The sequence below is a fragment of the Dama dama genome, chromosome 30, assembly GCF_033118175.1.
Source record: "Dama dama isolate Ldn47 chromosome 30, ASM3311817v1, whole genome shotgun sequence".
NCBI lineage: Eukaryota > Metazoa > Chordata > Mammalia > Artiodactyla > Cervidae > Dama > Dama dama.
The window spans coordinates 87,725,833-87,745,959 of record NC_083710.1 but is presented as its reverse complement, the minus strand read 5'-3'; the positions used below and the strand labels follow the sequence as shown (position 1 = coordinate 87,745,959).

Below are 20,127 nucleotides of genomic sequence, written 5' to 3'. Positions count from 1 at the left end.
TGGCGAGAGAGAGGCCGGCCCTGGGCCCCTGATGCCCTGGGGGTGCCTCCGCCACTTTGCCTGGACCCGGCTGGTGAAACGCGCTCCGAGCGCGGGGGGCTGGGACTGTGGCAGCGCGTGGTTCCCAAGCCAGTGCCGACGATGGCCTAGTGGAGTGGGCGACCGTGGGCCTCCTCTTCTCACCCCAGGTTTCCACCCCGCCTTTTCGTAAACCTCAGAGGGAAGGGATTCTGCGGCGGACGCGGTGTAGGTCTTTGGGCCTCAGTCGCTGTGTGGTGCTGAGGTTTCAGTACTTCCCGCTTCCAGCAGCGGGGCCTCCAGGAAGGAATCCCTGACGCTTCTCCCCGTGTTGGTTTACATGAAGAGAGCTTTCCCTCTAGGCACTGCGAGGCAGCCAGGGTCCTTTCCTCCACACCATCAAATGTGGCAGGCCAGCTTACGTGTGCCTGCGTGTATTACATATGCTATTTGTCTGTGCACATGTGCACACATCCCTGTGTCCTCCAGGCGTTCAAGTTCCCTTGTTACGGGGTGGCAGCCGCCCTGACCATGGGGCGGGACAGCCTTCTCCTGGCTTTCTATCCTTGGTGGGTTGTGTTCCCTTGGAAACTTGATTTTCTGCTGAGGCGAGGACAGGCTGCAACAGAACACAGTCACATTTTTAAACGGTTCCATTCTTGATGTTTCCCCCTTCGGCCTTTCTCCTGCTGGTATAATTATTTTTATGCCCAATTAACCCCCAATTTTTGCCTCATCAGGGTGATCAAGGGGTGAGCGGGCCCCCAGGATTACCAGGACAGGCTCAAGTCATCACGAAAGGAGACACGGCCATGCGGGGCGAGAAGGTAGGGGTGGACTGTGTCCAGTGAGCGCTGCCTTCCTAATCCTGAACGGTTTCGAAGGGATAAAGACAGGTTGGGTCAGAGTTTGGTTTCTCCCGTTCTGTTCACCCTGACCTGGAAGACAGGGGTGTGGACTCCCCATTGTATGAGAAGTGAGCCTCTTGAGAGCAGGGACAGCTGCTCCGGGTTGCAGCCAGACCGGCTTGAGGCCGACCTCCCATGTGATGGTCATGTGGCGGGGGCGGCCGGGGCTGCAGGGGGAGCCAGCTGAGGGTGGGAGAGGTTCGGGTCCAGGCTCGTGGACCAGGCGTGCTCACTATGCCATCCTTACGTCCATCACCCAGTCAGTGGCAGAAGTGAATGCTCCAGACCAGTGTGAATTTCTTGGTTACTGGAACAGGAAAAGCTGTGTTTTTCCTTGTACCTGTTCGTGTAACCACTACACAGTACTCATCTTTTCTTTTATAACTTATTTTAGGGTCAAAAAGGTGAACCTGGATTTCAGGTAAGCACTAAAGTCTTGTTTATCATTATTATTTTGTGTGAAAGACCATCATGTATTGGATTTAGGTTACAAGCTTATTTCACCTTCCTTGTGACATTTAGTTAATTTAGTAGTTTATTTAAATGTACGAACGAATCTCACCCTTTCTGTTTTGTTTTTTTTTTTTTTTTTCTGTTAAGGGGATGCCAGGCATTGGAGAGAAAGGAGAACCTGGAAAACCAGGACCCCGCGTAAGTGCTTCTGAAGTCCTATCCTTCGTGGTGTGAAATCGTTTCTCCCCCATTCCCAGGATCACAGGGTCACAGGAACATAGACTCCAAGTGCTCTGCAGGGGTCTTTCTGAAGCCCTGGGAGCAGGAGTAAGGAGGGAGTCAGCATTAGAGGAGGGTCTCCCCGGTGACACGGGTGGAGAAGCCACCGGCCATGCAGGAGACACGGCTTCCATCCCTGGGTCGGGAGATCCCCTGGAGGAGACAGTTGCGACCCGCTCCAGTATTCCTGCCTGGAGAATCCCATGGACGGAGCTGAGGCTTATTCAGAGGACCGCCCCCTCTCCCGCCAAGACAGCACATCCGCTCCATCACCCCCATCTCGATTGGCCCCTCACCAAAAGCCACCTGTCCACCTGCTCAGAGCATCCGGGAGTCCAGTGCTCAGACGCTTCCCACGCCCCGAGTCCAGTGACAGGAGACCCACCTCCTCCTACAGCTGAGAGAGTTCAGTTTCTTCCCTGAAACGACGCGTGGAAACTTCTGTGAACGTGAAGCAGTGGTGTTATCAGCTGCCAAACACCCGCTCGCCAATCGGAAAACTTCCCTGGTGTCAGCTCTGCCGCTGGGTGTCATGATGTCGTAGGAGACTTGGAGCGGATCAACCTCCAGTTGTTAAACATTGCTCAGTCTTCTATTGTCGTAGCCCTTTTGGCTCATAGTGATTTAATGTATCTGCCCTGACTTATTACTGTAGCATGGCCAGCTCACCCAGAGGATCCATACGGTGTAATAACTTGTGTTTGATTCAGACCCGTGGTGTTAGAGAGTAGCTATTACTAGTATGTGTGCACTACTAATATTTAAATTTTTATTGTACAGGGAAAACCAGGAAAAGATGGTGAAAAAGGAGAAAAAGGGAGTCCAGTGAGTATTTCTCCGTGATTTTTAAAAAGCAAGCTGCTGCTCTTACTCACTTTTAACTGTTGTTGCTTTCTGTCCCATTTTAGGGGTTTCCGGGCGATTCGGGGTACCCAGGACAGCCAGGCCGAGAGGGTTTGAAGGTGAATGGCGACCCTACTTTCTTTTTGTTTTTTGCCTGTATTTTGCTCAACCTAAAAGTTTTTCCTAGAATAAAGGGCAATGCACTCAAAGAATAGAAATTATGTATGTTCCATGTGAGGAAAAGCACAACTCAGTGGACTTTCTATTTGTGTGCATATGTTTTTAAAGAAAAAAATATAAAATGTTCCACTCATTCAAGTTTTTAGTGTGGTTTTTTTTTTTGGAGTAGATTAATTTTCCCCAATTATGAAACAAAGAAAATGCAGGAAGATATAGAAAAGAAAACTTGTGTAATTTTTCTATGATTCACTCAGAAATGTTCAGAATTCATAATTGTCCCATGTATGCACATATACATGAGCTTTTAAAAAATGGGACTGCATGATTTAGCTGACTTTTCCCCTTGATGACATAGTGAGGATATATTCCAGCATTGTAAATGTGGTTATACATCAACACTTGGGATGCTCGTGCCTTTTTCTGCATGTTATTTGGATCTTTTCCATATTTTTCTGATTTTAAGTATCTTTATCCACTCGTCTGATCATTTCCCACCATAAATTCCTAAAATGTATAATTTTGGAGTTAATGTTTAGACCCATTTCTGGGGAAGCTTTTGCCACATGTGATAAAACTGCCCTCAGAAGAAAGAACACTTCATCAGCCGGGGACCCTTCCATCTGACATCTGTTTGTTATTGGACTTAAATACTTACCAATCTGATACTCGGAGAAAACTGTGGTTTTATTTATTTATTTATTTTTGTGTGGGTTTATTTTTCTATTTGAATCATGAGACTAGGTAATGTGGATCTCCACTAAAATAAGAAATGGATTGGAAATACTCATCTCTAACAGTAGGGAGAGAACCTCAGGGTTTGCTTAGCAAAGCCCATGAGAAAGGGAGAAGTCTTTCTCTAAGGCTGTAACTTTATGAGAAAGGCAATTCTTGTAGGCTGTAAAAGGTAAATTTGTTTAGAATATATTAGCTAAGCGTTTTTTAAAGTCCCATAGATATATCTAAAATCTCTTATTGATTTCAAATAAGAAAAATCAAAGCATGCTAATTCTGGTTTAACACAAGTTTAAAGCCTTAGCTTAGAAGGAAAAAAAATGAAAAAAAAAAAAAGTAAGTGAAAAACATGCTTTCATGAAATACTGTGCATATCTTAGGACTGTTAAAAGTATTATTGTAATTCTTACATAAGAACATTAGATATAAAAGGATTTCGTTCTTGAGTTTTTCATCTAATATATGTTAAATTAAGCCTCAGAGTGATAAGAATTTATCCACCTGATGTTTTCAAGTCATGCTGAATCTTAAGAGGAAAGGAAAAACACAAGTATCCTTTTATTATGACTTCCAATGCAGGTTTAGACAGTCTTACACCTAAAATCCTCAACTAAAATGATTTCTTTAAGAAAATACACCTAGCCACCCTAAGCTTTCATATCATTTTATTTCACTTATTTTTTATTTTTTTAAAAACTACTGTGTAGGACTTCCCTAGTGGTCCAGTGGGTTAGACTAAATTTCCAGGCAACCATTATAATTTAAAAAAAATACGAGTGAAGCTGTTTTTCTCTTTCAGGGACAGAAAGGTGAAGCAGGTCCTCCCGGGCTGCCTGGAACTGTGAGTACCTGCGGCGTTTGCTATCTGTGAAGTGGTTTGAAAAGAGGGAGAGAGAGACAGGCTGACCTGTCACCTCGGCCACACGCTCCACGGCCTTCCTAGAGGGATGCTGATGTAGGGGGTGCATGTAATTTGAACTGATAATTTGTGTTTCGTATCATGTGGTGTTTGGTATTTACTCATTATCATCCTTGGACACTATCTCCCTATCTTTGATGACTAAAATGAAAGGAGTTGCACATGGATAACAATATTAGCAACACATTTGGAAACTTAAATGAAAAGGTCCGGTAAGGAAAAAGATAATCAGAGAAACAGATCATCAATTGCTCCAGAGGAACTGTATCTGAAGGGTAGTAGGTACCCTGTCCTCGAATTTTGGCAACTCAGAATTGGGGTGAACTGGCTCCTCCTATTTATTGAGGCTCACAGAGCCTTTTTCCTGTCTCATATTCCAAGGGCCTTAAAAAAGTCCCCACTTCTGACCTCTTCCAATTTAAAAAAAAAATTGAGTGTTCCTGTTACATATTTCCTGAGGATATTTTAGGCAGCTTTTCCGATAATACTCTTCTAAGAAGTCTGTTCTTCTTGCAGCTTGTGTGAGCGTTGAGATATTCCTTACCTAAACCTCAGAATTCATATATTTCTAACTTGACTGCAGTGGTAAAGCCTCTGCCAAGTAGATTATTATGAAAGGAAGCAGAACTGCCCGGCAGAGTTCACTGCAGGGAGGGCAGTGGTCCTGTTTTCCGTACCACCCTCCCCCCACCCCGCCTCCTCTTCTCCCACGGCTGCTTCTTTGCTTTCACATGTCTTGAAATAATAAAAACTGTGTGTTTCTTTGTCTGTGCTATAACGTACACCCCCAGCCCCCGCCGTGCTGTGTGATGATCTTCTCCTCTGTAATTCAGGTTATTGGCACGGGACCCTTGGGAGAGAAAGGAGAGCCCGGGTACCCAGGGGGTCCAGGGGCGAAAGGGGAGACGGGTCCCAAAGGTGAGGTCCTTCCCGCCTTCCTCCCTCCCCCTCCTCCCTCCCTGCTCCCGGGACCTTGGGTACCCACAGCACAGAGATTCACATCTCAAACCTCCAGTGAACCAGGCTCAGTTTGTCCATCTCTCTCTGCCTCCTTGTAGGTTTCCCGGGAATACCAGGCCAGCCAGGCCCTCCAGGTGAGCATCCTTAACTGATTTTTTTGAGTATTTGTACGCTTTCTATGCTGTTTCCATTGTGAACACCGTTTATCCTCTGCATTGGTTAGATCCTTGCATAAAATGGTTAGCAATTTTGTTGCGCATTTTTCCAGCTCTGAAAACAAGATGTGCTCCTGAGTCAGTGTTTGCTTTGTAAATTGCATGTTAGCAGGTACTTTGACACATGTTGTTTCCTCTCTCCCTGGCTCTGACTTAACAGCCTGCCTTTCCACTGCTCCCGGAGGTATGGTCGCCTTTCTGAAGACCACCCCGCCCCCGCCCCCACCCCACCACCAGGCATCCTCGCTTGCCCTTGCCATCTGTCTGGAATGCCTCAGCTTGAGACCGGACTCAAAGCTGAAACCTCTTCTAACTAATCTAATCAACCTTAATCTCGCTTCTTGGGAGATTGCTGCGTCACTTAAGTCTGTGACTGTTCCCTGCTAGTTTTGCATTTCTAACGGCCGAGTCACTGGGAGGCTGGGGGCTGCACTTCCTGGAGTGCAGAGGCCTGTCTGTGTGGACTGCATGCATCTCAGAGAGCAGAGGTGATGGGTGCTCGGCCGGGAGCCCGCGCGCCCCGGAACTGACCCCACACGGAGCGCTGGCACTCTTACTGAGGTTTGTTGTTGGTTGTTTGTTCTTTATTTTTAGTTCTTACTGTTCTTTGTTATTTTATTTTTCCCTTCCTGACAGTCCTTAAGTTGAAAGTTCTCCCAGAGCCCCTTCCTTTATTTTTACGGGAACAGACACCCCCACCCCCCAACCATTCGCACTGTCGAAGAAGGCTGGCTTCAGTGCTTGCATACCTTTTTGCTGCTCAACTGTGGGCATCTACCCTTAGATCATCCTTGTCCATCTTTCCCACCCCGTCTTCTTGGTCAGAAAGCTTACTGGACCTCCCGGGTGCTCTAGCAAACAGGTCACTTCCTGTCTCTCTTGCCGAATCTACTTTCTCAGGCCTCTTATCTGACCCCATTAGCATCTTAAGCTGTGATTTTTAGAAACCATCTTTGAAGCTGCTCTGGCCTTGTCTGTTTTCAGGCGGCCCCACCCGCCCTCTGCTGACGGTGGAGGCCCTGGCCTCCCTGCCTCCTGCGGCTCACTGGGGCTCAGGTTCATGGCTGGGGTCCGGGTCCAGCCGGCCTTCCTCGGAGCACTTGCCCGGGCCAGCTCTTCAGGATCACCTCCCCTGGCCCCTCTTGGAGGCTGGCTGTTCACTCTCTGGAGCCGCAGTCGCTTCCCCACGGCCGCCTGGACTGCTGGGTCCCGAGCGCTTCGTTCAGACCTCCCTGGGCTGTCACAGGCCCCTGCGATCTTGTCCCCACAAAACTCAGGGGGGCCGAGCTTGCCTGCCTGCACTCGCTCCGCCCGCCGCCTCGGCATCGCGCTCTTGCCCAGGGCCGCCTCCTCGTCCTGACTCCTTCTCAGCTGGTTCCGGCCCAGTTCCCACCACGTCTGCTCTGCTGAGCGGCGTTTCTGTGCCTTTCCTCTCTGAGCAGACGGGGAGCGTCCTCTGTCTGACCTGCTGGGGATGCGCGGCTGTGAGAGCCTGCACTGTGAGCCCCTGCGCCTTGCAGGGCCTTCGCAGGGAGCCCTGGCCCAGCTGCATGTCCGTGCGACAAGCTGGTGCCGCTTCTCTCTGTTAGAGCAGCCCGCGCTCGGCGGTGGTCTGCTGCTCGTTCTCCCGAGAACGGCGAAGGGAGCCAGTGGTGCTCTCCTGAGACGCTGTCGTCTTGTAACCGTGAGGGTCTCTCCTCTGCTTCCAGGCTTCCCGACTCCAGGGCTGATCGGTGCCCCCGGCTTCCCCGGCGACAGAGGAGAGAAGGGTGAACCGGGCTTGCCGGGCGTGTCGCTGCCAGGACCCAGTGGAAGGGACGGGCTTCCCGGCCCTCCCGGCCCCCCCGGGCCCCCCGGGCAGCCGGGCCACACAAGTGAGTACCTTCTGGGCACATCCTGCATGGCGTCCCGTCCAGGACGGGTGCGGGCCGGGCTCAGTGGGGCTGGGAGGGTGCCCGCGCTCACGTGCCGAGCCAGAGGCTGGGTGTCCTGCGACTTACGGTGTCATCTGCGTCACACGTGGGTGTCTTTGCCAAGTCAGTCACCTCAGAAAGGATGCTGCACATAAACTAATGAACCTGGCTGGGAGAAACAAGAGCCGGCTTAGCCAGCGTCTGAAGGCAGAGGGCAGGCTGCTTGAGTTACAGCGTTCTTCCTGGGACTGGCATGTTCATCTAGAGACACAAGCCGGTACTAACACACACACACACACACACACACACACAAGACGGGGCTGCTCTGTCTGTGGGGTAACATGGTAAGTGGCTTCAAATCCGAACGGTAGTTTACCTGGGTTTTTCTCATCTGTCCGCCATCAAAGCTGAGCACAGAGACGAACCTGTAGGCTCAGTGAAGGTGTTCTGTGGCTCCAAGGTAGCCCCAGTGCAGAGCGTCAGAACCTCTGAGAGGACCTGAGCTCACGGCCCAGGGGCCTGAGCTGAGACTCCATTCAGCCTGTGCAGAGTGTCAGAACCTTCAAGGGGACTTGAGCTCATGGCCCTGGGGGCTGAGCTGAGACTCCATCCAGCCTATGCAGAATGTCAGAATCTTCGAGGGGACTTGAGCTAACAGCCCAGTGCGCCGAGCTGACTCCATCCAGCCTGTGCCCAGCAGAGCGACCGTAGCGTGGCCTCTCGGGCTGCTGCAAGGGGCTCCCGGAGGTGTCCATGGTTGACTCCCAGAGGGCAGACCCAGCTCCCCGGAAGGACTTCTCGTTGATGAAGCTCCGAGCGGAGGCCAGATACGCCCTGGACGGCATGAGTGCCTCCAGACGGGCAGCCTCACTGCGAGCCCAGAGGCGCGCGTTTCCTCGTTAATGGGTCGACAGTGCATCCATTATGACTTCACGGGGACTCCCGCCCCTTCTGATGTGAAACGTGGAGAATGAAGATCAAATAGCGGAGGCACGCAGCACAAAGGCACGTTTCTCTGCATTTCTGAGAGAAGCCTGTGGGCATCAGAAGGGCCTTTGGGTGCTCATTCACTCATTCCCTGGTCACTTGCTCATTCAACAAGCATTGGCGTGCCTACGATGCCAGGCGCCGCCCTGAGCCTGTGACAGAGCCCACGAAACGGTCCTGACCTCCTGGGCCGTGAACCATGAGACAGAGACCAAATAAATCAGTAGCTGGTGGGGTGGCAGCCGGGGCTATAGACTGAGGAGGAGACGAAGTCGGGAGGGGAAGACAGAGGTCAGGGTGCGGGCAGGCGGGCCATGGGGTGTAGTTTTAAATCGAGTGATCGGCAAAGAGGCTGGTGAGAGAGCCAGCCGTGGAGAAATCTTGAGCCTTTTCTTAATATTCTGCCGGTTCTGAAATGTGAACACCTCTCATGGAAAGACTTGAACTTCTGGGTGCTGAGAACCGTGCAGGGTGCGGGGGTTGAATACGTTGTAGTATTTACCCTCTCGGTTTCCCAGTTGCCCTTTCCAGGGTGTGCAGATTAGGTGGTGCACATCACAGTGTGTTAAGCGGTGATTCCTAAACGAGAGTTTGGCGCAGACGGAGCTGGTGTGTGGGCTGCGGACGCAGGAGCTGCAGCCGCGGATGTCCGGGCTTCGGTCGTGACGAGGGACCGGTGCATCCCTGAGCTTAATCGCTCGCTCTGTCCTTTTCCTTCAAGGATGCCAGAGAAGGAAGTGCTAACTCTGTCACTGTGTGTGTCCAGAAGCAACACTGTTTTTTACCGGAACCCACAACAGATGGTGTTTGTGTCACCGCAGTTCACGTTCATGCTTCTTCACGCCAGTGATGCTCAGGATTGAATCTGAACAATTAGGGGTGTTTTCCCACGGGCAGTCTGCCCCTCTGAAATAATGAGCATTTCGCTGTGAGTCTGCTCAGCAGGAAAAAAGGGCACAGAGGCTCAGGTGTCCGTGTTGACCTCACAGATGTAGGACATGGACAGACCATCACTCTTTGAGCCTCAGTTTCTGAATCTGTAAGGATAATGGTGTGTACTTTGCAAGACAATAAGAAATAAGGTTCAGGGCGGGGCTCAAGAGCTGAAATACATGTTAGAAGTGTAAAGTAGAAACTTGAGCCGTGACGGCTTGTGATGGGGAGTGGACGGACAGTCTGTGTGCTGGTTTTACAAGTTAATGTACTGGGACTGTGTCGAAGCAGGTCACAGCAGGATTTCTAGTACTTGCCAGATAGCGTGAACATAGTTTGGTTTTGTAACAGAGATTGAATTAAGAGCCGGTGAAAACACCTGGCTTCAGCCTGGTGGGAGTGATCCTGTAACTGTTAAAAATCCATTTCAGATGGAATCGTGGAATGCCAGCCCGGTCCGCCAGGTGACCAGGGTCCCCCCGGAATTCCAGGGCAGCCGGGGTTGACGGGCGAAGTTGGAGAAAAAGGTAAGAGGTTTAATTGTTCAAGAAAAGGTGACTGTGCTTGGGCGTGTGATACATTCCTTCATACGTACCGGCTTTGGGCAGAGTGGGTACATTCTTCATTTGAAGCTCGCTTCAAAGTCCCTTCCTGAGATGCACCTCCCGACGGCCCTGCTGAGATTACTGGGTGCTGGAGAGACACTTATCACCGGGGAGGCAACGGGGGCCTTGAAGTCAGCGTCCTTCCCTGTGGTCAGCAGATTAGATTCCCAGATTCCCAGATTAGGTCCCAGAAGGACCGTGAGGTCCTTTGGTTCAAAGTCCGAGATTCTCCAGGAATGCGCATCTTTCCAGCTGTCAGCCCGATCACAAGCATGCACACAGGATGTTCACGCCCCTCAGGCTCAGTTCCCTTAATCAGTGTGAGCATCTCTGAGTTCCTGGGTCAGCCGACTCCACCCAGGGCTCTTAGTTTTATCTTAACCTCTTCAAGGGTCCAGGACTCAGCATAATCCCCTCACAATCTTGGGAACTATGGCTCATCTCTGTACAGACAGGCCTGTCTTAGCGTGGACTAAACCAAGGATGTTCTGGTATTTATACAGTATGGCTCTTACTGCCCAGACCAAAGAGAGGGTGGCCCCCACAAGACTGATCCCTCCGGGTCCCATGTCTGGCTTTAGATTGCAGAGAATTTGCACTCTTCAGAAGTTTAAAGTGCAAATGCCTGGAAAACGTCTTAGCATTTTGACAACCATGTACGTTGCAAAACCCTAGATACATTCAAAGTTTAGGACGAAGACGCTAAGACATCCCAAAGGCCTTTTAGCATAGTTTGAAAATCGAGATGCAAGAGATTCGCATTTCCAGAGAAAGGTGTGTCCTCCCATCTTGCAGTTCTGGGGTTCCTCTCATCATCCGTCTTCCGTGTCAGGTCATCTCTTACTTTTTGTGCATTTTTACTCCCCTGTGTCATCTGTCAGCCTGGAACACGGGTTCAGAGTCCCGGAGCTAGAGGGGCACTTGGCTAAGAAATGCTAAGTCAAAGAGAAATATGCTGGCGGGCTCCAGAATTAAGAGACAGACGGATGCAGCCGTGTCATCTCAGGCTGATGAGCAGAGTGGCGTTCTGGATCACTGTGGATTGAGGCAGGGCCTGTCCCTCTGCAGGACAGAAGAATGGGGCTCCTTAGAAGGGTCCCCGTGGTCACCTGCGACCGTGCTGAGGGCAGAGGGCAGGCCCCGTGTCAGGACCCACGGCCACTGGCAGCTGGGTGTGTCCGGAGCGGGCGCTGGGTGGGCGGTGCTCTCCTGCCCTGCCACTGTGCTGCGGGGCCTTCTACTCTCTCGTTCCGCGTAATACCCCGTGTCTCCTTTTTTAGGTCAGAAAGGAGACAGTTGCCTCATCTGTGACACAACAGAGCTTCGTGGGCCCCCAGGGCCACAGGGACCCCCCGGAGAAATAGGTAAGACCCCCAGTGTGAAAGGGACCAGGTTGGGGTTGGAAGCTTCACAGTGAAGTGCGTCTTGCTACCTGGCCTGACGGTCTGCAGGAGCGCTAAAGCGAGAGGTGACAAGTGGATCTGCCTGTCTGGGATTTGTCCATTTTGTTGAAAATGATCAAGCCGGCCTACAAATGCAGTGTCAGAAAGGCTTCCTAGTGAAAGGGTAGCAGCAGGTGGTTCGCACAGCTCTGAAAACTTCCTCGTCTCCGAGGAGGTCACGCCCTGCTTCGGTGGAAGTGGTCCCTGGGTGGGTGGGCAGGGATTTGTAGCCATCCAGAGTCAGGGTTTCAGGGTCACTTCCCGGCTTCTGAGACCAGTTTGGGCATTTTTTTTTTTTTTTTTAATCATTACTCTATTGAGATTCTTAAAACATCATCCACTTTATATGAAAATCTTTGCGCTTTTGAATCTTGAAGAAAAAGGAAGTATTTTGAGCTGTTAGAAAGTGTCTTAACAATGTGCTGAATTTTCCCTCCATCTCTCACAAAAGGTTTCCCAGGACAGCCAGGGGCCAAGGGTGACAGAGGCTTGCCCGGCAGGGATGGTCTGGAAGGAGTGCCTGTGAGTAACCCAGTCGGAGTTCCTGTGTGTTAGAAGTTGCCTCCGAGCAAACCCGCAGAGGCTTATCTTTTTGCATCTGCAAGTGGACTCCTGCTTCATTTGGGAGCCAGTAAAGGATCCCTTTGTGGAACAATTAGAATGACTCCCCTTGTCCTCCCTGACTGACTGAGCTGGGCATGGGCTGAAGCAGTGAGTCCGGAACCCTCAGCCCAACTTGCGGGTCTTCTTACCTGGTCAGAATTCAGCTGCCACTTAACCTGTGTCCAGGGGCAGCTCAGCGCTGGGGGGCACTTTCCCACGGGGCCTCTGGGAGCTCTTGCAGCCGATGGTGCCACCGAGGGTCACTGCAGAAGCTGGGCTGCTGAGCCACTGTCTTTCTGCATGACCATCCATCCTGCACCACATAACCCAGAACTCCTCAGTGAGTAGTTCAGCAGCAGTGGTTTCCATGGGGATGGAGGCAAGCTGACCTGCTTTCCTCTAGAAATCTGAGCTGTTCCTTTATTCTCATTATTACAGACATAGATTTTGAAAATTCCTATCACCATCATCTATTATAAAGATGCTTTTTCAGACCTGTAAAAGGCAATATCTCAATCCCAGATGTGAAGCCTTTCAGTTTAAACAGAATATCAGTTTCTTAACCTTTCTACTTTGTTTTAAAAGGAGTCATTGAATAGGAAATTATACTAATAATCTTAAATATTGAAGGATGTGACTTTTGAGCATGTAATCAGCTTCACTGCTAAAGCTTTTAGACCTTTGGACTTTGTTCTCATATCGTCTTTGTTCTTCTAAGTTCAGTAAGCATTAACCAGCTTCTCCAATTTCTTTCATTCCTTTTTTCTTTTCATTTCTCTTTTGTGCTAAATCGAACATCAAATCTTTAGCATTATTCTTTTTTTGGTGCACAAATTACATTTGTAGTTTAAAAAGATATTTCTGGAAGGTTCTATAAGAGTGGGCCAGGCCAAGAGTGAGTTGAAATAGGAATGAAACAGCTGGAATTCAATGGTTTTCTCCTTTTGAAGTCAGATCATGAGCCTCTGCTCTCCAGAACTTCCCCGGTGCCTGGGGAGCTAAGTTAGAAGTTGCAATTGTTTAAAATATTTCTAAATAAGTTGTAAGTTCACAAAGCTGGGAATGCTGACTGTGGTGGGGATCAAAGTCGGAACCACTTTGAAGGCCACAGACAGAGTCTGGACATGGTCTTTATCTCCTTGGCCTTTCTGGAATAAAGACTTCCTGCTTCAAGTCTGCCTGGAACCTAGTTCAGACACCCGCCCCTAGATCCAGCCCCAGACCCAATAAAAATGAGAAAAAAAATGAAGAGGGATGGTTGAGGAGAAGTCATGATAAAGAAAAAATGCAGAAAATGTATAGCAAAAAGGCAAATCCCGGTACCTTGTCCATCAGAGCTCCTTTCTTGGTGTAGAAGGAAAGCGCTTCTAAAAACTGTTCTGTGGGTAAATAACTTGAGGCGATAATGGCTTTCCTTTTGTCAGACGCAGTGTCACAGCTCCATGGTTAAATGAGCTCAAAAATGTGGTCCCCTTAGTTTGAATTTGGCTGGAGGCTGAAGGAGGCTCTGCAGACCAGGAGCGCAAACTGGAAAGTAGATTCTAGTGAAAACCCCTCTGGTCCTGCACTTGACTCGGTAGCGTTTCTGTGACATGGCCTCTGAAGGCCGAGAGTTCGATTTTGGGGAGCAGGGTCCACGCTGAGATGCTGACGCCCAGCCCCCAGCAGGTCCGGGGTCCCTGGGAATGACCCGCATTGGTCGGATGGAACGTCTCCTGAATTTTCCCACGGCGGCCCACTTTTTGGAAAAAGACTGAGCAAGGCGTCAGATCTCCAGTTGGTGCAGCCGATGTGAACTGCCAAGGCAGCATTTGATTCTTCAGTATTTATCTTAGGGGATAAGAATCAAAAGACCTTTAAATCGTTTAGGATTAAGAAGGTCTGTGGCAGAGAAACTACATGAGATGTCCTTGGGTTGTAAATGTCACTTTTCAAAGAAACCCTGGATTTCTCCCTTAATGCCTGACAAGGTCATCGGTATGGGAAAAAAAAAAAATTGTATTTTTCCCACCCTGTGCTCATAGTCTTAGAAAGCACTGTATTTCTAAGCTGTGAATCATCGACATAACATAACATGGGAGGGTGCTTCTGTTTTGAGAAGGTCTGCACTGGTTGGAGAAGGAAATGGCAACCCACTCCAGTGTTCTTGTCTGGAAAATCCCAGGGATGGAAGCCTGGTGGGCTGCCGTCTACAGGGTCACACAGAGTCGGACACGACTGACGTGGCTTAGCAGCAGCAGCACTGGTTGTCATTCCTTACTCTGGCATTTATTTTTTATTGACGGATGTTTCTGGTTCAGCATGTCCTTCCTCCAGCATCTCCCTCTTGGAGACAGACACATGGAGACAAGACAGGAAGCCTTGGTCTTGCCCCCAAAGCCCTGAAAGCTAGTGGAGAGATGAGCAGACAGTGAACGTCCCTGGGAGCAGGGAGGACCCCAGGGTGCCTCGTGGTAACATGGGGACAGAGCTCCTTGGTCTGTCTGAAGAGGTTTCTGAGTTTAGCCGGGCATCTGCACCGACTAAATGGACATGAGTTTGTGTAGGCTCCCGGAGTTGCTGATGGACAGGGAGGCCTGGCGTGCTGCAGTCCATGGGGTCGCAAAGAGTCGGACACGACTGAGTGACTGAACTGCACTGAACTGAACGATGCATGGGAGCTAATATTAACTCGGAGAGAAAAAAGCTACAAAATACCACAGCAGCTTTCAACCAAGTAATGACTTTTCCCTGACCCCTGCTGACCTTCCCAGCGGGTGGCTGGTGGAAATACTGTGTGGCCCCTGCGGGGACCAGCACATGTAGGCTGAGCATCTTCCCTGATCCCCCAGGAGGGCTGAGCAAAGCGTGCTCGGCTCCCAGGGGCCCTTCTGGCCCAGGGCCAGCTCCGACCAGCGGTGTCTGTCCAGCGGCACTTTCTGCCAGGATAGACCGTCCTTGGTCAGCACCGTCCAGTGTGGGCACCCCTGGCTGGTGGTGGCTACTGAGTCCTTGAAGTGTGGCCATGGGATTAAGGAACTGAGGTTCAATGTTAGGTTTTTAAATAGTAGTGGGCAGTGCAGCCTTGTTGCCCCCCCTCCCGACTTCTGGAAGAGCCCTGGCTGGCTTTGGCTGCATCTCTGAGAGGGTGTAACTGCCCGCCTGGATGGAGCAGCCGCCCCACAACTTAGCCAGCACTGTTCTGACTCCTCGGAGGCCAGATGAGCAGACACGTGTCAGCCCCACGGCAATGCCTCCCGAGCGCGCCAGCCCCCGGACCCCTCCGAGCCGAGCCCCCGTGTCTGTGCCCGAGGCGGGCTTTCCTAGTAACACCCAACTCCCCGGGGCCCACGGGGTGTGGTGGGGATCCAGGACGGGCTCTGCGGCGGGAAATCAGCCCTTTCTGGCGTGCGGTCCTGGACGAATCCTTCTCTGAATATTCGCTCCTCGTCTGCCGAGCGGCCGTTCTCGCTGTTTCCCTGCGTAGTTGGGTTAAGAGTCAGGGCTGCCCCAGGATGGGATGCCTCGCAGGCGTGTGGGGAATGGGAGCCGTGATGGAGTCTAAAGGTTGTGTGGATTTTGGTGTCTCTGCCCCCCCGGCTCCCTCCATTGAGGAGCACAGGTTACACATAGACAGAGGTGTGTGCATGCGTGTGTGTGTGTGTGCACGCGTGTGGTTCACAGACATCTGAAAACCATTTCAAAGGGAGTTTACAGAAAGGCGCTCAAACCAGGTGAATCCTGCCTAGTGAGCAGGGACTCCTCTCAGAGAGCAGCTCACTGAACGGTCGTTGGAAGTCCTGGCTCTTCCCTCACTCAGGAGGCTGGAGGAAGCGCCTTCTAGGGGTGTGGGCATCCTTTGAGGATCCCGCGTTCCAGGAGTTGAGCGATAGTCTCTTGGGAAACTCACTCCTGTTCCATTGACGGCTCAGCATCACGGTTACAGAGCTGGCCGGGTGCTCGCCCTGGGCGTCTCCTCTGCCCAGGTGCCCTGCACCTTCTCATCTCTTCCGGAATTAGGGCCGTGGGCGTGGAAGGGAAGCTGTGTGCCTTCAGCGCTGGCCAGACTTGGAGAACGTGGCTGCTCCCAGCTCCGGCTCCGGCTCCTGGGCCCAGGGGTCGCAATCCAGCCCCGGCCAGGCAGAGCTAACCTGTTCTGGGCAATGTGAGTGGTTGTGAAAGTACGAAAGGCACCGGGGCCTGGCCCATGGGCTGGGGACAGCCGCTGTTCTGTGTCCCTGCCGGCGATCCTAGCAAAGGCTTTTTCAGGGCCACGCTGCAGGGAGGTCAGCTCAGGGCTTGGTCACAGAGCTGCTGGCTGGCTCCCAGACAGGCAACGAGGAAACTGCACCCGTTCCCACTTTCCCGGGCGTCCTGACCCCTTGCTGGCTCTGCTTTGCTCTCCGGACAAGCTTCTCTGCTGGGGGCATCATGAGGTTTTGTTCTTGCAGGGTCCGCAAGGCTCGCCGGGGCTCATGGGCCAGCCGGGCGCCAAGGGGGAGCCCGGCGAGATCTACTTCGACATCCGGCTCAAGGGCGACAAAGGAGACCCCGGCTTCCCAGGCCAGCCCGGCATGCCAGGCAGAGCGGGCTCCCCTGGAAGAGACGGCCACCCGGGTCTGCCCGGCCCCAAAGGCTCCCCGGTAGGTGGATTCCCAGACTCTGAACGAGTGCTTGATGGATGGATACACAGATAAACGAGTCATTGGTATCATAACTGCCTGTGTCCACTGGTGGGGGGGCGGTCATTGACATGGACAGACTTGTCTCTTGTCCCCTGGGGAAGCTGTGGTCTGTAAACCCAGGAGCTGAGGACCTTGCCTTGAACAACGAGATGATGAGGGGGTCACTGTCTTCTGATGGGTCTGGGGGAGCTGAAAAGGCGCCCACCTGCTGGATGGGAGATGAAGTTTAAAGTTAATGGCACTCATGTCACCCTATCAGAGAGGATTCCAGAGATCAATGCTTTCCGCTGTGGAGTGTGCCCTGGCCTGGGGGGAGGCAGGCAGGGCGATTTCTCTGCTGAGACGGAAGAATGCTGGTTTCGTTGATTAACTGCAGGTTGACCTTTGCTGACGGGTCGAGGTGAATAAGTAGCCCAGCCATGTTAGAGCCTGGTCACTCATTTACGGCGGATGCTGGGAAATGTGCGCTGGGTCGGAGCGCTGGTATGTCTGCTGATAATGCTCTCTTTCTCACTCCAGGGTTCAGTAGGATTGAAAGGGGAGCGTGGCCCCCCAGGAGGTGTTGGATTCCCTGGGAGCCGTGGCGACATCGGCCCTCCGGGGCCTCCAGGCTTCGGCCCGATTGGCCCCATTGGTGACAAAGGACAGATGGGCTTCCCAGGAAACCCCGGGGCCCCAGGCCAGCCAGGTGAGGCCCGAGGTCCTTGGGTGCCGCCCCAAAGCACCAGAAGCCTGGGCTCAGCCATGTGCGGGTGTGGGTCTGGTTTCAGTCCCGCCAGGAGCTGGACTGTGGCCTGGGCAAGTCCTTCCTTAGCATTCCCATGCTTCATCCCTTCCTATGAGCTGGGCCAGGGGGTGTGTGTAGCATCTGGATGCGAGAAGTTGAATTTAAGGTGATTTCCTTATAGATAAGTATGCCATGCATGGCAGCCCTCTCCAGTGTTCGTCCCTGGAGAACCCCATGGACAGAGGAGCCTCGCAGGTTCCAGTCCAGGGGGTCACAAAGAGTCAGAGATGAGGGAGTGACTTAGCATGCAGCACGCCCATGCCGTATGTCCCAGCGAAAACCAGCCCTTTATGTGGATGTTAAAACAGCATAGGCCTGTGCTCTCCTTTTCCCCCGATGAGCGGCCCGTTTTGGCTTCTGCGTATCCCCGGCCACGTACGGGTTCATCATCGGGGACCGCAGGGAAGGGGGCGCCCCAGGCCCCGCACACAGCAGCTGCCCAGTGACCGGACTGTGATCCACTGGAAGGACCAATGCTGAAGCTGCAGCTCCGGTCCTTTGGCCACCTGATGCGAAGAGCTGACTCATTGGAAAAGACCTGATGCTGGGAAAGACTGAAGGCGGGAGGAGAAGGGGACGGCAGAGGATGGGATGGTTGGATGGCATCACCAGCGTGATGGACATGAGTCTGGGCAAACTCCAGGAGATAGTGAAGGACAGGGAAGCCTGGCGTGCTACAGTCCACGGGGTCGCAGAGGGTCGGACACGCCTGAGTGACTGAGCAACAACAGAGAAGGAAGGGAGCACTGACATGGTTGCCTGCAACACTTAGAAAAGAAGAGGTCAGGAGTGACCTGGAGGACAGAGGACATGTGCATTACTGGGACGTTTTACAAGTGGGAGATGTGAATGAGAGGTGGCCGGGGGTGGCTTCAGTGCTGTGAGCAGGGAACCTCGGGGAGCACAGCGACTCAGCAGTGGACGGCCAGGGTTTCCGGGAAGAGCTGCCATTCGTCGGGCCCTCACACGTTTGCCCACTGTCCCGAGCCGGTGTCCAGCCCCCAGTTCCACCAGTCTCGGCCCCCACTGGGAGCTGTCATCTCCTGTGAAGGCACGGTATAGTCATCAGCTTGGCGCCGCAGGAAATGCCAGCAGCCTTTGACGGAAGTGTAAACGCGTCTTGCTGTGTCGGTTATTACTGCTGTCATTGCTGGATGATCACTGGTTACTTGGCCTTAAGTTAGGACTGACTTGTTCACTGTTTAGCAGGGATGCGAGAAATGTCTCTTTTATGACTCCGATGGGGCAGGAAGTCCTGGGCTTGGCTTGGGAAGCCCCTCGGTCTTGGAGAAGGGGCCCTCCTGCTCCTGATTCCCGGAGCACCATCTCAAGTGTTCTGTGTGCCCCTAGAGCCTGAATACTTGCAGAGTGTAAACAGGAATCAGCTTTTTCTCTCGGCCAGAAACCACCATCATCAGAAAAGCCGGTGGGGCACACACGGATAGGTCTTGAGAGGATGAAGAGAAGGTGCCCGAAGGTGGGAAAGCTGGCAGTGGCCACATTCTGGAAGCTCCCTGGGCTGCTCCAGACCCCGGCAGCCCTTGGGTTAGAGAGCCAGCTGCTCTGATCGGCCAGAGCTGTGTTTGCTCTGAGGATCATAAAAGCCTCATTCCCAGGCCTGGAGCTGATAGCAGAGATGTGCTGGGGTCAGGCCCCGGCGTTTCCCACAGTCTGCAGCTAACGAGAGTGCTGGCCGCCCTCGGGAGGCCCTCGTTAACCTGAATTCTTTAAGGTACGCAATGATTCAGTGAGATGAGGCCTGTGGTCCTTCCCTGACACAGCTCAATCCTGACACCCAGTGGTCCTCGCAGGCACGGGCGCCCAGGGGCTGAGCCTGCCCCTCCCAGCTTGGAGAGGGAAAGGGGCTTTTCTGGGCTGCTGGCGATAACCCGGCTCACGTCACCCGCGGAGCAGGTCCTGAAGATGACTTCCAGCGGACGGGCCTCAGAGCATCTGAGAGCCAGTCCCGTCTGAGACGCTCAGAGGGGCCGGCCAGGGTGTCCTGACTTGGACAGATAGTGACCCGGGGTCGCCTTGCTTTCTGCGTCTGAGTTTTCAGCTTTTCATGACTCTTGTTTCGGACATGTAAGGGATGCCTGTGTTGACTGAACATCCGGGTCAGTCTGGACGTTTGTGGAGAGGAGGCGGTCGGTCTCTGTGAGAGATGCTTCGGTGGAAGGAAGGGAGGGAGGTGTGTGGACGGAGCCGCTCTCCCGGATGCGAGCCTGCGGCCCTCACGCTGAGCGTCTGTTCTCTTCCTCCAGGTCCCAAGGGAGAGGCAGGAAAAGTCGTGCCCCTGCCCGGCCCCCCTGGAGCAGAAGGACTTCCCGGGTCCCCTGGCTTCCAGGGGCCACAAGGTACCCTTAGGGTTCTCGCTGGTCCACCTGGGGCCCGTGGGAAAGCGCTCGTGTTCTCTTCTGACCGCCGGCCTCTCCCGCCGCAGGTGACCGAGGTTTTCCTGGAAGTCCTGGAAGGCCAGGCCTCCCCGGAGAGAAGGGCGCCATCGGCCAGCCTGGGATTGGATTTCCAGGGCCTCCCGGCCCCAAAGGTGAGCCCTGGTGGGGCCTCACGAGGGGTCTTGTTCACGTGCCTGTTTGGGGACTTCCCTGGAGGTCCAGTGGCGAAGACTCCACTCGGTCAATGCAAGAGGGGCACGGGTTCAATCCCTGGGTGGGGAACCAGGCTT

At 52.7% G+C, this 20,127-nt stretch overlaps 1 protein-coding gene across 1 annotated transcript in view; it reads left to right on the top strand.

Annotated features, from left to right (window-relative positions):
• The window catches only part of COL4A1 (collagen type IV alpha 1 chain), a 132,239-nt gene that overhangs the window by 87,232 nt on the left and 24,880 nt on the right, over nt 1-20,127 (top strand). Inside the window, exons 13-28 of the mRNA XM_061133260.1 lie at nt 759-845; nt 1,321-1,347; nt 1,527-1,577; nt 2,439-2,483; nt 2,567-2,620; nt 4,213-4,254; nt 5,166-5,250; nt 5,391-5,426; nt 7,217-7,381; nt 9,772-9,867; nt 11,226-11,309; nt 11,839-11,909; nt 16,421-16,612; nt 17,174-17,342; nt 19,706-19,798; nt 19,885-19,989. Of these exons, the coding sequence (XP_060989243.1) occupies nt 759-845; nt 1,321-1,347; nt 1,527-1,577; nt 2,439-2,483; nt 2,567-2,620; nt 4,213-4,254; nt 5,166-5,250; nt 5,391-5,426; nt 7,217-7,381; nt 9,772-9,867; nt 11,226-11,309; nt 11,839-11,909; nt 16,421-16,612; nt 17,174-17,342; nt 19,706-19,798; nt 19,885-19,989 (1,402 nt within the window). The remainder of the gene's footprint in view (nt 1-758; nt 846-1,320; nt 1,348-1,526; nt 1,578-2,438; nt 2,484-2,566; nt 2,621-4,212; nt 4,255-5,165; nt 5,251-5,390; nt 5,427-7,216; nt 7,382-9,771; nt 9,868-11,225; nt 11,310-11,838; nt 11,910-16,420; nt 16,613-17,173; nt 17,343-19,705; nt 19,799-19,884; nt 19,990-20,127) is intronic.